The 12,827-nt window shown below is 47.1% G+C and overlaps 1 protein-coding gene across 3 annotated transcripts in view; it reads right to left on the bottom strand.

Annotated features, from left to right (window-relative positions):
- RNF217 (ring finger protein 217) overlaps nt 1-12,165 on the bottom strand; it is a 131,600-nt gene extending 119,435 nt beyond the window's left edge. For all 3 annotated transcript variants that reach the window (XM_081295361.1, XM_081295363.1, XM_081295362.1), the window contains exon 1: nt 11,143-12,165. In XM_081295361.1, the coding sequence (XP_081151487.1) occupies nt 11,143-12,024 (882 nt within the window). In that variant the 5' untranslated portion in view covers nt 12,025-12,165. The remainder of the gene's footprint in view (nt 1-11,142) is intronic.
- Nucleotides 12,166-12,827: the final 662 nt, after the last annotated feature.

Raw genomic sequence — 12,827 nt, 5'->3', positions numbered from 1 at the left:
CCAGAGAGGAAGCAGAAAAGAGATCCAATAGGTGTCTGTTCACTTTAAGAAAAGCTTTTTTAGATAAAGCTGGGAAAATACTGACAATAAGGCTGTAAGATGGTTCTTTGAGGACATTTAATATAGTTATAAAGGATTTCGTGGTGGTTCACATACTTGTACCCAATAAGTATCTGTTAAATGCCTAAGTGGTACACTAATAAGTAAATAAGTTAATTATAAATAATTAGCCTCAGCTATCTGTCTACACTGCCCATCAAAAACTCTTTATACAGAGCTGAGAATTCAAGTCCTAATGATCTCCTTTTATGTCTCCCATACCAGGAATATTAGAAGAGTTTTCAAGTATAAAAGCAGCTCTACTCTGGGAGAAATTTTTAAAAAATCATACTCTAAAGATATTGATTTGATTCCTTAGGTAAGTAGTACTCTTGATGTAATTTGCAATCTTTTAGGAAACAGAGCGCAACCCAGGGTGTCTCTATACCATGAAGAGACAACTGGTAGGGAAGAGAAATACCCATGTAGCAGGAAGATCAAGTTCTGCTGGCCCACAGAGGATTTCTCTGCAGCAATTGAATGCCAATTAAAACCAGATTTTAAAAAAAGCAAAGGAATTATTAAGAGAAATGTAGAACAGAGAGGAGAGGGGAAAAAGTGGCCTGAGTAAGGAAGTTGTAAAAGCAAATGTTACTGTACCTCTCTCCTTGACCGATACACACACACACAACACACACACACACACACACACAGGCACGTACATATCAATTTTATACACAAAACTATATATTTATGTACACCTTAATTCTCACTTCCAAAATTTGTAGAGTGACTTTAAAATAAATTTCAGTCTTATTCTTCACACTTTTAGGACTACCAAAATCACACCTGGCATGATAGCATCTATAAACTCACATGCATATTGAATGCCATGATTTCTAAAAATATTCAGGTTGCTTTAGGATTTACAGAAGTGAAAAAAAAAAACTCCATGTTACGCATGAAGATCTGGATGACTTAGAGACCTTAATAACAGAATATATTAGCTTTGGCCCTAGGTCACTGATTCTGAAGTGACTATAATAGCAGTCATTTTAGGACATTACCATCCAGCAGCTGTTTAGCTCACAATCTGCAAAAGAAATGTTCTGCTCGGCTCTATTAATACTCATTGGACAGGTGTATGCATTCCAAGTTACATCCATCTGCCAATTCCCTGGCACTTTTAAGCAGAGTGGTGAAACCACAACAGCTGCTACCTTTACCATGCCCTTTAGCATGCTCAGTTCTTTCCTTTATCTAAAGTATGGATTATAAAATTTCATATTAAAAATACATTTTTATCTAAACCAAATTCAAAAAGGAAATACATTTGCAGAGGATTTCTAAAAAGAGCAATAGTATTCTATGGAACAAAGAAGGCTGTATTCTTCCTAAGAGAATGTGGGGAAGGCCATACCAGCTGAGAAGGTCAGCCGCAGGAGAGCTTGGGAACCTGCAGGAGACTGCAGACATTCCTGGGGCTGTGTGCGTCAGCCATTTTTGTGGAAATGCCTTTCTAGGCTGTAGTATGAAGGATGTATGTTTCCAAGGCAATGTACACCAAGGTTACTTCCACTATCTCTGTCTTGATGCACTGTAGCCTCTAAATCAACACCTAATGTGGCAGCAGAGTTCTGATTCACCAGTTCAACCCTTCACTGGGGCAATCAGAAACCACTGCAGTGTAAAGTCGTTCCACTAGGAAAGTTCCCCTCGCTCCACTCACAATGATAACTGGAGAATATCTGTGCTTTGAAAAAATAAAAGAGCACAGAGGTATTTAAGTCAACTGTTAGCTTTGTACTGAAATATTGATGACAACTACACATCTACTTTTACAATATAGTCAGTCCCTGGAACTATTGGAAATAGACTTTATCATTGAAAATTTTGCATTCCTATTTTCCAAGTTCATATCTTCTTTCAAAGAACTCAGCATCTCCTTTTAGAAGGAAATTCATTTAACCAGGCAATATTCCAACTCACATTTAATATGCATTTTAAATGTTTGCATAAAATGCTTACTAGAGACTCTGCTTTATTTTCTTAAATGATGTTAAATAATGTATTAAGTACATGGCACAAACTCAAAAGAATCTGAAAAAAAGTCAAATAGGTATTTAAGTTTATCATCCCCCACCCCCATCCCAGTCATAAAAACTTTGAAAGTTGGGCTGGGGATGTGGCTCAAGTGGTAGCGCACTCCCCTGGCATGCGTGCGGCCCGGGTTCGATCCTCAGCACCACATACAAACAAAGATGTTGTGTCCGCCAAAAACTAAAAAATAAATATTAAAATTCTCTCTCTCTCTCTCTCTTTCTAAAAAAAATAAAAAATAAAACTTTGAAAGTTAAGAATTGACACATTTGCTTCTGTTAAACTTAAAATGATAATAATAATAATAATAATAAGAAGAAGAAGAAGAAGAAGAAGAAGAAGAAGAAGAAGAAGAAGAAAGAAAGAAAGAAAGAAAGAAAGAAAGAAAGAAAGAAAGAAAGAAAGAAAGAAAGAAAGAGCTCACCATGCCTCTTTGATTCAGTTCAACAGGGCAGCAAAACAACCATGCAGTTGGAGGTTGTTGTTTTGCTCTGGTGCCCCTAGGTTACTATGGATCATTGCCTGCCATTATAATTCATTGATGAGGAAATTAAGGCATAGAAGGTTTAAGTGGCAGGGAAATAGAGATCCTTTGATGCCAAGAGACCTCAGCATTGAGTCAAATTAGAAATTTTAAAATCATAAGCCTCTTTTTATCCAACTGAAAAAGGCTAATTTTTATGTCAAAAGTTCATCTAAACTCTTTTAATCCTAATTTTAAAAACAAATTTAGTAAACCTTTGATTTCAGTTTTTGTCTTATCATCTTAAATATCAAGAAGTGCAAGGTAGAATTTAGTTCAGAGGTAGAATACCACTTTCCAGCCTTGGTTTCCAGGGCAACCTCAGGTTCTTCATAAATTCAATAACTATTAGTTGCACATCTATTATATGCCAGACAACCCCGTGGATACTAAAGATGAAAAAGTGAAAAAAGCATGTGAAAACGCCTGTCCTCAAGGAACTTGACTAATTTCAGTACAAGATAGTGCATAATTCCTGCTATGGAGAAAATAAGAACCAGGAAGAGAGATAAGGGGTGAGTGCAGGGTCAGTGAAGACCACAGGGTGTGATATTTGAATAGAGCTGAAAGGAGGGAGGGATATGGAGAGAAAGCAAAGGGACCAGAGAGGGACATATTGGGGACAGGAAGCAGCAAGTATAAAAGACCTGAGGTGGAAGTAGTCCTGGTGTTCAGGACTTGCTGCTTATTATTTTAGATAATGTATATTTTTCTTTATAGAAATTTCTGTCAAATGTATTGGGAGGAGGTCAGGAATATACATGTAATAAACACTGTAGACAAGTTTCAGATACTATGCCCTTTCAAAGGAATTTTTGTGGGTACCTGTTGCAATGACCCCTGGATTCACCTTGCTACGCCCCCCTCACCTGCCCATGTCTTCTGCATTACAAATCAAAAAGTAACTTCCAAAAGCTAACTTAGGGTGATTAAAAAGAAAAAAAAAAAAGCATTTTTTTTTTTTTGAGGAAAACATTCACCTCAAGTAAATCAAATTGGCTGGCAGAGTACCCAAGCCATAACGCCCACCTCCTTTCAACTTCTAAACTCACTGATACTTGAACCTTGCATTTAACATTTAAGTGCCACCTGGCCTTGTTATTTTGTTGACATCTCATTATATGCTACTTTGTATTATTATTGTGTACACATCTGCTCTCACAGTGACTTCTCTGGAGCAAGGCCCATATTTGGGGAATGTCTGAAATCCACCACAGGGCTTTGCACTTGGAAAGCAGCAATATCTGTTTGATGGTGATGTCATAGAAACAACCACAACAAGCAGCAGACATTCCTCCTGTTTGAAGTATCCGTTTGTGGATAAAGCCTGAAAGAGACATCATCGTCTCTCATAGGCCTTTGGATAATCTCAGCAGTTTGGCCAAGTTACTGTTCGTGTAACATTCCATTTTGTCTAAGTTTCCCTCTGCATTGTGTATTCTGGGTAGAATACACACTTTCAGTCTAAACCCAAGCATGGTCTAACCACAAAACATAGAAAAACCACACTGTATAAAACCCTGTTCAGTTCACTTTAACCAGTGTTAAACACTACTATGTGAAAGGGACTCCGCATGAAACTATTAGTTTCAAACTACAAGACATTGTCCAGACAGTCTAGCAAGACAGACATGTGAAAAACAACTTCAGTGCATGTATGATAGGAAGAAGTATTTTGAAAAGTCTATAAGCAGTGGCTTAGAGGATGAGGTAAGGCTTCACAGAAGAGCTGGCACCTGAACAGACAGGGTTTTGAAAGATGAATAGGCCTGGGACAATCAGACACGGGATCAAAGGGCATTATGGATTGTGCAAAACACTGGCTGCAACATCACAAATTGAAAATGGCTGGAAGAACACATTCACCACCAGTAAAGGAAAACTGCCCTGTTTCTCAAGCTTTCCAAGAAAAGAAACATACTCTTAAAGAGGAGGTGAGAAGGAAAGTTCCACCAGTATTTGTTTAGTTAAATCTCTTACTTTGTTTTGCTCTTTCTGTTTTGTTTCTCTCTTAAAGAAACAAGTACTGTGCTGGCTTAAAATTTAAGTGAAGAAAGTACTTCAACTTTACTGTATAAAAAGAAAACTGAAAGTGGACAAGAGCCAAGAAGTAAATATATAAGAAGTAAATATATGTATATTCTTACTTTCAATTTTCTGGAAAATATGAAGGGAACACAATTTGGAAATCGGTTATCATGGAACTGAAATACTAATTCCAACCCTTTTCTTCACTAGGTCCATAAATGTTTATCTTGTGCCTACTGCCTGTTAGTATCTGGGATACCAGGCCAATGAGGCAGTCTCAATGCCCTCCTCTGAGCAAGCTCTTGCTTGCAATGTAGTAAAACAAATAAGTAGAAGCAACTCATTGTGTACCTTGCTCCCTCAGATGCCAACCAAAACCTGAAGCTCAGAGCAGAGTTAAATTCCAGTCAAGTAAACCGCTGAGAACCAAACACACTTAAGCAAAAACTATGAAATAAAAATTTTATAGAGGTCTTTGTTAGGTCGGTGGCCGCGCAGGAAAGGAACATCAATCAAGTGCCTGTCAATCAGCAGAATCTCCTGACTAATGCTTGTCAATCAGCAGGACCCCTTGGCCAATCCTGGAGTTCAGCCAGCTCCACTGACCAACTGCAGCAGGACAAGGGAACCTAAAAATCCCCTTTCCTGTCCCAATCCCTTCCCTTCCTACCGTGAGCCCCATAAAATCTCAGGCTGGTGAGCTCCCACGAGGTTTCTCCTCAGACCCTTCTCCTGTCCACTCTTGGTCTGATCGAATTCCGCCTGGGAGTGATATCTCAATAAAGCCTACTCCTCCGGTGGCCTTTTCAAATCTGCCTCCTTTGGTTGCTACCTGCCTCGTGTGATCTTACATCTGGTGCTGACACCTGGGAAGGGATTTTGGGGCTTCTCCCTCAGGGGATTAAGTCCATCCCTTCCCCCTTGAAACGAAACGGGAAATTTCTAAGCTGCTCTTTCTGGGCCAACAGGAGTAGGGTAAGTTCGCTTCCCCTGACCTTCCAGACCCTTTCCGTCCGTGGGGTCTATCCATAAGTCACGCACATGCCATAGGCCCTGCCCGTTCTGTTCAGGGCTCCTCCGGGAACTGTGGAGACATCCCAGTCCTCCTGAGAGCTTCCCGATCCATTTGGGCCCACGGAGGCGCAGGGACACCTCAACCTCCGCCTGGCCCTTATCCTTCCTCAGGTGAGCACAAGCCGAATTTGGGACTCCTTTTTCTGTTCCCACTCACCCACAAGGGTGCCCGGAAGGTCATGGGAAACAAGAAATCCTCTTTGGACCCCACAACCCCTTTGGGCTGTTTATATACAAATTTTACCAAACTAGGCCTTGCTCAAGACCTGTGCCTTAAATGCCTGGTCTTTTATTCTACTGTGGCCTGGCCCCAGTATGAATTGGACAATGGATCAAGATGGCCCCCAGGGGGAACGTTTGACTTTCAAGTCCTCACTGATTTAGATAACTTCTGTAGCCTGACAGGGAAATGGGTACAAATTCCTTATATTCAGGCTTTTTGGGACATCCGCTCTGGTCCCACCTTCTGTTCTATCTGTTCTACTGCCCACGTTTTCCTTGCTAGAGAAAATCCTAAAACTCTCTCCCATTGTTCCCATTGGTGGGAAGACCCTACATCCTTTAGGTTTCAACAGCTGACATGGACAGTCCTACCCCAAGGTTTCAGGGACAGTCCCCATCTCTTTGGGCAGGCCTTGGCATGGGACCTAACTGCTTGTGACTTGGGGGATAGCACGCTCTTACAGTATGTGGATGACCTCCTCCTATGCAGTTAATCACTTAAGGCTTCCCAAACACACTGTTCAGCTCCTCAATTTCCTGGGGTCCGAGGCTATAGAGTCTCTCCAGCCAAAGCCCAGCTTACTACCTCTTGAGTTACCTATTTAGGTGTACTTCTCACTCCAACCTCTAAAAGCCTAAAAACGGACAGGATTCAAGCTCTCTGTGAATTTCAGCCACCCGAAACAGTGGACTACATCCTTTCCTTCCTGGGTCTAGCAGGTTTTTTCAGGCATTGGGTTCCTAACTTTGCACTTCTTGCCAAACCTTTGTACCAGGCAGCTAAGGAGACTCCTCACGGGCCCCTTACCTCCCCTAACTTAGTAGCCAATTCCTTTTACAAGTTCAGGGATGCTCTTACTTCTTTTCCCACTCTTTCTCTTCCTAACCCTAACCATCCTTTTCACCTCTTTATGGATGAAAGACAGGGTATCGCCACTGGCCTCCTCGCTCAACCAATTGGACCCTCCTATAAGCCGGTTGGATACCTCTACAAGCAGCTTGACTCTGTGGTTCGGGGATGGCTACCATTCCTCCGAGCACTGGCAGCAGCAGCAGAAATAACTAAGGAAGCCCTAAAACTTACTTTGCTCCAACCAATAACTGTATTCTCCACTCATCAACTGCAGGACCTTTTAAACCATAAGTGTCTTCCTCTTCTGAGCCCTTCAAGAATTCAAGAATTCCACCTCCTCTTTATAGAGAACTCCATCATTACCCTCTGTTCTTCGTCTCCTCTCGATCCAGCCACACTCCTCCCACTATCCCAGCCCCCCTCAAGTGCTAACCATTCCTGTCCACAGGTGCTAGAGGCCCTTCGATCACCCCGTGAGGACCTCTTTGATTACCCACTTCCCTCACCTGACTTAACCATTTTTGTGGATGGCAGTTCAGTGATGGGTCATGACAGACGTCGTAGAGCTGCATACGCAGTAGTCACTGCTGCCTCAATTCTGGAAGCCGGCTTCCTTCCTGAAGGAACCACCTCCCAGAAGGCTGAACTTTTCTCACTTATCAGGGCTCTTACTTTATCCAAAGGCAAACAGGTTAACATATATACAGATTCCAAATATGCCTTCCTAATTGCTCATTCACATTCAGCTATTTGGAAGGAACGAGGATTCTTGACCACAAAAGGATCACCAGTGGTCAATGCCTCTCTCATCTCCAAGCTCTTACAGGCACTACAACTGCCATCATGAGTGGCCATCATACACTGCAGAGGACATAAAAATCCCTCTGACCCTATAGCTATAGGCAACAACAAAACAGACTCTATAGCCATAGGAACTAACAACAAAATTCTCAGCAGCTCCTATCTTATTTTTATCCACCACAATTAAGCCTAACTATCCTCCACAGGAACGACAGGACCTAATAACCCAAGGTGTCCATTTTGGGAAGGATGGCTGGATTTTCCTGGGGGATAAAATTGCCCTCCCTAAACAGCAAGCTTACAGCCTACTGATGGACATACATAACTCTCTTCATATTGACCCCAAGCCCCTTTTCCAGTTTTTACAACCCCTCTTCTACTTCCCAGGAATGAGAACCACTCTCCAGCAGGTCCACTGGGCTTGTTCTGTCTGCTCTACAGTATCCCCACAAGGGGGCATCAAACCTAAACTCCCTACACATCAGATGAGAAGCCACCAACCAGGCGAAGACTGGTAGATCTACTTCACTCACATGCCTAGGCACAAAAAGCTGCGCTACCTACTTACTTTGGTTGATACTTTTTCAGGTTGGACAGAAGCCTTCCCTACCTCCAGGGAAACTGCTGACACCGTTGCCTCCATCCTCATTGAGCAATTCATTCCCAGGTTTGGACTTCCCACCACCATTCAGTCAGACAAGGGTCCAGCCTTCAATTCTCAGGTTGTTCAACTAGTTTCCAAAGGCCTCAACATCACTTGGAGGCTCCACATTCCCCCACCGACCCCAATCCTGTGGTAAGGTTGAGAGGGCTAACGGCATTCTCAAGGTTCATCTCACTAAACTTGCTGTTGAACTCAGACTGTCCTGGCCCAATCTTCTGCCATTGGCCCTCACCCGAATTCAGGCAACCACTAGAGGCCCCTCAGGCCTTAGCCCCTTTGAGCTGCTCTATGGGTGCCCTTTCTTAATCAACCAAAACTTTCCTGTCACTCCTCCTCCCCTTGTGTCCTCCCTGCCCTATCTCACACTTCTACATAAACTCCTAAGGGAACACGCAGACGGGTGTCTTCCTGCACCATCTGTTACTTCTGTCCCAGCACAATTAGGAATTGAATCGGACCTTCTTCAACTGGGTGACACAGTCTTAATTCAAGAGCTGCATCCTCAGTTGTTGAAACCTCGCTGGACAGGACCCCATACAGTCATACCTGCTATCCCAACAGCAGCCAAACTCTTGGGCCACTCCACCTGGTACCATGTCTCCTGCCTTAAAAAAGCACCGGTTCCAAATGTGCAGTCCTGGACTTCCACCATGTTGGGGCCCACCAAACTCAGGATTTCTCACCAACCCTCTCCTTGTATTACTAATCATTAATCTCTCTCAAGCTTCTATCCCAACCCATAGATGGCGCTTCTACATCCAAGCAACATGGCAGCAGGATGGCACCACCAGCTCTCAGTTTATGGGTCAAGGCGATTGCCCTTTCACTGGCTGTAATTGGGCCGTCACCCTTAATATTACTGGATTCAACCAGGCCACCTCATCCCACTTATGTTCAGCAATGCTATGCTTCATAATACACCAAATTGAAGAATCCTGTAAGCGCTGGCCTGACACCTATGGCAGGTGCCCTTATAATTCATGAAAGAAACACTTCCTAGATAAGTTTGTTATGAGAATCAAGCATACCCCAAATTAACTATTTGGGGCCCATGGGACCCAAAATGGGCTTCTGGTGTTGATGGTAAATTTTATTCTTGGGGTTTTGCCAAACACCCTTCAGCCTCTATCAGAATATGGAGAACTTATATACAAGTGTTCCCTCAAATTCACATAACCATCCAGGAGCAAGAGAAGGAACTCCAACACCAGCTGGATACAGTTGCCCATCCTAAAGCTGACCCTTTCTCATGGATGGCCCTAATCATCAGGGCCTTCAGCTTCTCAATTTGTCCAAAGTTAATAACATTTCAGACTGTTTCCTCTGCGCAGGTTTGGATCATACTCCATTAACCGCGATTCCCATTGATTTCTGCTCAATACCTCAACTAGACCCCAAGGACCCCCCTCTCCAGCCTTTGAGGAAGTACCTCTTTTTCGTAACTCATCAGGGAATTTCTCTTGCTGCTACACTTCCTCAGGTTCAGCACCCTGTGACCAGATTGTTCGAATTTCTTCCTTAACCTTGTTCCACCTGGGTTCTTTTTCTGGTTCAATGGTACCCTAACAAAAAATCTAAGCCTCAACATGCTGTTTGCTTTTTGTGTTCCTTCCACATTGGTCCCCCAATTAACTCTGTACAGTGAGGCTGAATGAACATGGCTTGTTACTACCTCTCTTTCCAGGACTTGTTACTACCTCCTTTTCCAGTCTTTCTACCAGTAGTAGTTAGACTCTCCCTGGCCTCCTCCCTTGCTGCCTCTGGACTCGGGGCAGGAGGACTTGGTTATGCAGTAACCGCTACTCAAAAGCTTGAACAACAACTCCAGGAAGCAGTAGAGGCATCAGTCGCTTCCCTACAAAGGCAAATAACATCTCTTGCCCAAGTCTCAGCTCTAGATCTTCTGACAGCAGACAAAGGAGGAACCTGTCTGTTCCTGAAAGAAGAATGCTGCTATTATATCAATGAAACTGGATCGATCGAAGAGAATGTTGACACCCTCCGTCGTTTGGGTGAAAGGCTTAAAGAGCAACAATCAAATGACCCTTGGCCAGGCTGCTAAACTCAATCCTCATTGCGTGGCTGACTCCCATTCTCACTCCTATAGTAGTAACAGGACTTCTATTAATGATTGCTCCCTGCCTCCTCAGGTTAGCTCAAAAGCGCTTGAGTGAAATTGCTAGAGTGACCTTCAACCAGATGCTCCTACACCCCTGCAGTCGCCTACCCCACCGAACCTACACCGGAGCCATCCCCTTGCCCCAGCCCCCTAAGCAGCAGGAAGTAGCTAGACGAAATTAGCTGACCTGTATCACCAAAAAGGCCCGGGATGTTAGGTCAGTGGCAGTGACTGCAGCCCACCAGGGAAAGGAAACATCAATCAGGCGCCAGCCAAAATGCCTGTCAATCAGCAGGATCTCCTGATTAATGCCTGTCAATCAGCAGGACCCCCTGGCCAATCCTGGAGTTCAGCCAGCTCCCATGACCAACTCCAGCAGGACAAGGGACCCTAAAAATCCCCTTTCCTGTCCCAATCCCTTCCCTTCCTGCAGTGAGCCCCATAAAATCCCATTCCAGTAGAGCTCCCACCAGGTTTCTCCTCAGACCCTTCTCCTGACCACTCTGTGGTCTGATGGAGTGATATCTCAATAAAGCCTCCTTCGGTGGCCTTTTAAAGTCTGCTTCCTTTGGTGGCTACCTGCCTCGCCTGATCTTACAGTGTTCATTAATGTGTCCTGTCAGCTCTTCCCTTAGTAGGTAGCTTGAAAGGGGACCTCCTTGCCAGAGATTTGAAATGATGAAAGGGAAGCCAAGGGAGTACAAAAAAGGTGACATTACCTGGGAGCTCAGGTAGACTTTGAGGCACTCATCACACACGGCCTTCTTGCAGCAGGGCAGGGGCTTGATGGGCTTGTCTTCCAGGCACACCCGGCACATCAGCACCGTGAGGGGCGCATAGGGATCCCCTACCCCGCCCAGGCCAGAGTAGGGTGGAGCTCCTAACAGGCCCGGCACAGAGAATGGCTCAGGCGCCAGGTAGAACTCCAGCTCGATGCTGCCGCCGTCGGGGGAAAGGGGGTCAGCTGGGAGTGACAGCCTGGGGCTGGGGAAGGAGGACTGGGGGTTGGAGGTGTTGGGCACCTGCGGAGCCTGAAGTGGCGACGCCGGCGGCGAGAGCTTCTCAGCGGTGGGGACCTCCGGCAGGTCGCTCTCCACGCAGTACACAGAGCAAAAGACTTGTCTCTTGGCTGGGGGCAGGCGCCGCTGACCCAGCACGTCCAAGACCACTCCATCGGGAGCCACGGCGTGGGTCTTGGGCTCCGTCTCCTCCCTGGGGGACGCCTCCTGCTGTTCATCCCCTCTCTCTTTTCTGTCCCCAGCTTCCTCCTCCTCCTCCTCCCGCTCCAGCTGCAGTTGCAAAGTCTGGGGATTGAGGGGCCCGGTGAGTGCCAGTCCCGCGGGCTGCCCCAGTGCTTGGCTCTTCCTCCACTCGGGCGCTCCCCGGCTCCTCGTGGGCTCTGGGGCGCTGGTGTCCGCACAGCTTGAGTCGCTTCCGCAGCCGCCGCCGCTCGACTCCGAGGAGTCGCCGCGCGGCCCGGTATCCCCGGCGCTGTCCCCCCGCGGCCTCGGGGACTCAGGGTGGCCCGCGGAGCCCCCGTCCGGGCCCCGCGCCTCCTGGGGCCCGCCGCCGCCGCTCACGGTGCTCTGCTCCTCGCCCATCGCCGCCCGCGGCCCGCGCCGCCGCTGCCCATCCAGCCGCCGGGACCCCCACCCGGCGCCGGCGGGCAGCGGGGGCAGCGGCTCGGCTCCACTCGCGGCTCCGCTTCTGCTTCCGGGTCCCTCCTCCGGGGCTGGGACGCCCCAAGCTCCCTCCAGGGAGCCCGTGCTCCCGGGCCGCGGTGCGTGGGGAGCCCGGCCCGGCCCGCCGCTCCTCCTTCTCGTCCTCTGGCGCGGCCAGGCACCGCCTCGGGGGCGCGGAGGGCCGCTCGCTCGGGGCGCTGGGGCGCCCGCCCCACATGCAGGTTGGGGCGGTGCCGCGGCCCCCGCGAACCCTGGGCGGGGCAGAGGAGTCCCAGAGGAGGCGGCCGTCAGTCCCGCGCCATCGCCGGTCCGGGCGGCTGGACGCGGGGCCGGGGGGCGGTGGTCGGAGAGTCAAGGGGCCTGTGGCGCCGCGGCTGCGCGCACCAGTAGGTGCAAGAGCTCGAGCCAGCCGCCTGGGCCCCTGGGGGAGAGGCCGGAGCGGGCGACCTCCCTCTCCTGGAGCTTCACCTAGAGCCCTCCTCGCCACCCCTCACCCCACCCCTCTGGCGCACACCTCCCCACACGTACACACGCGCGTAAGCACCCGCGCACACACTCACACACCAGAGTGGGTGTGATCTAAAGAGCTGAGATGCGCTCTGGCGCCCAGAGTTCACACTCGGTCTCAACAAAACCCTTCAGGTCAGGCAGACTCCCCTTTGGGCTACACATTAAGTAGAACTTCCTACAAAACTACTCAATATTTCGAGCTGGAACTAGAA

Source organism: Spermophilus citellus (genome assembly GCF_964194105.1).
Source record: "Spermophilus citellus genome assembly, chromosome: 5".
NCBI lineage: Eukaryota > Metazoa > Chordata > Mammalia > Rodentia > Sciuridae > Spermophilus > Spermophilus citellus.
This window is presented reverse-complemented; position numbering and strand designations above follow the sequence as displayed.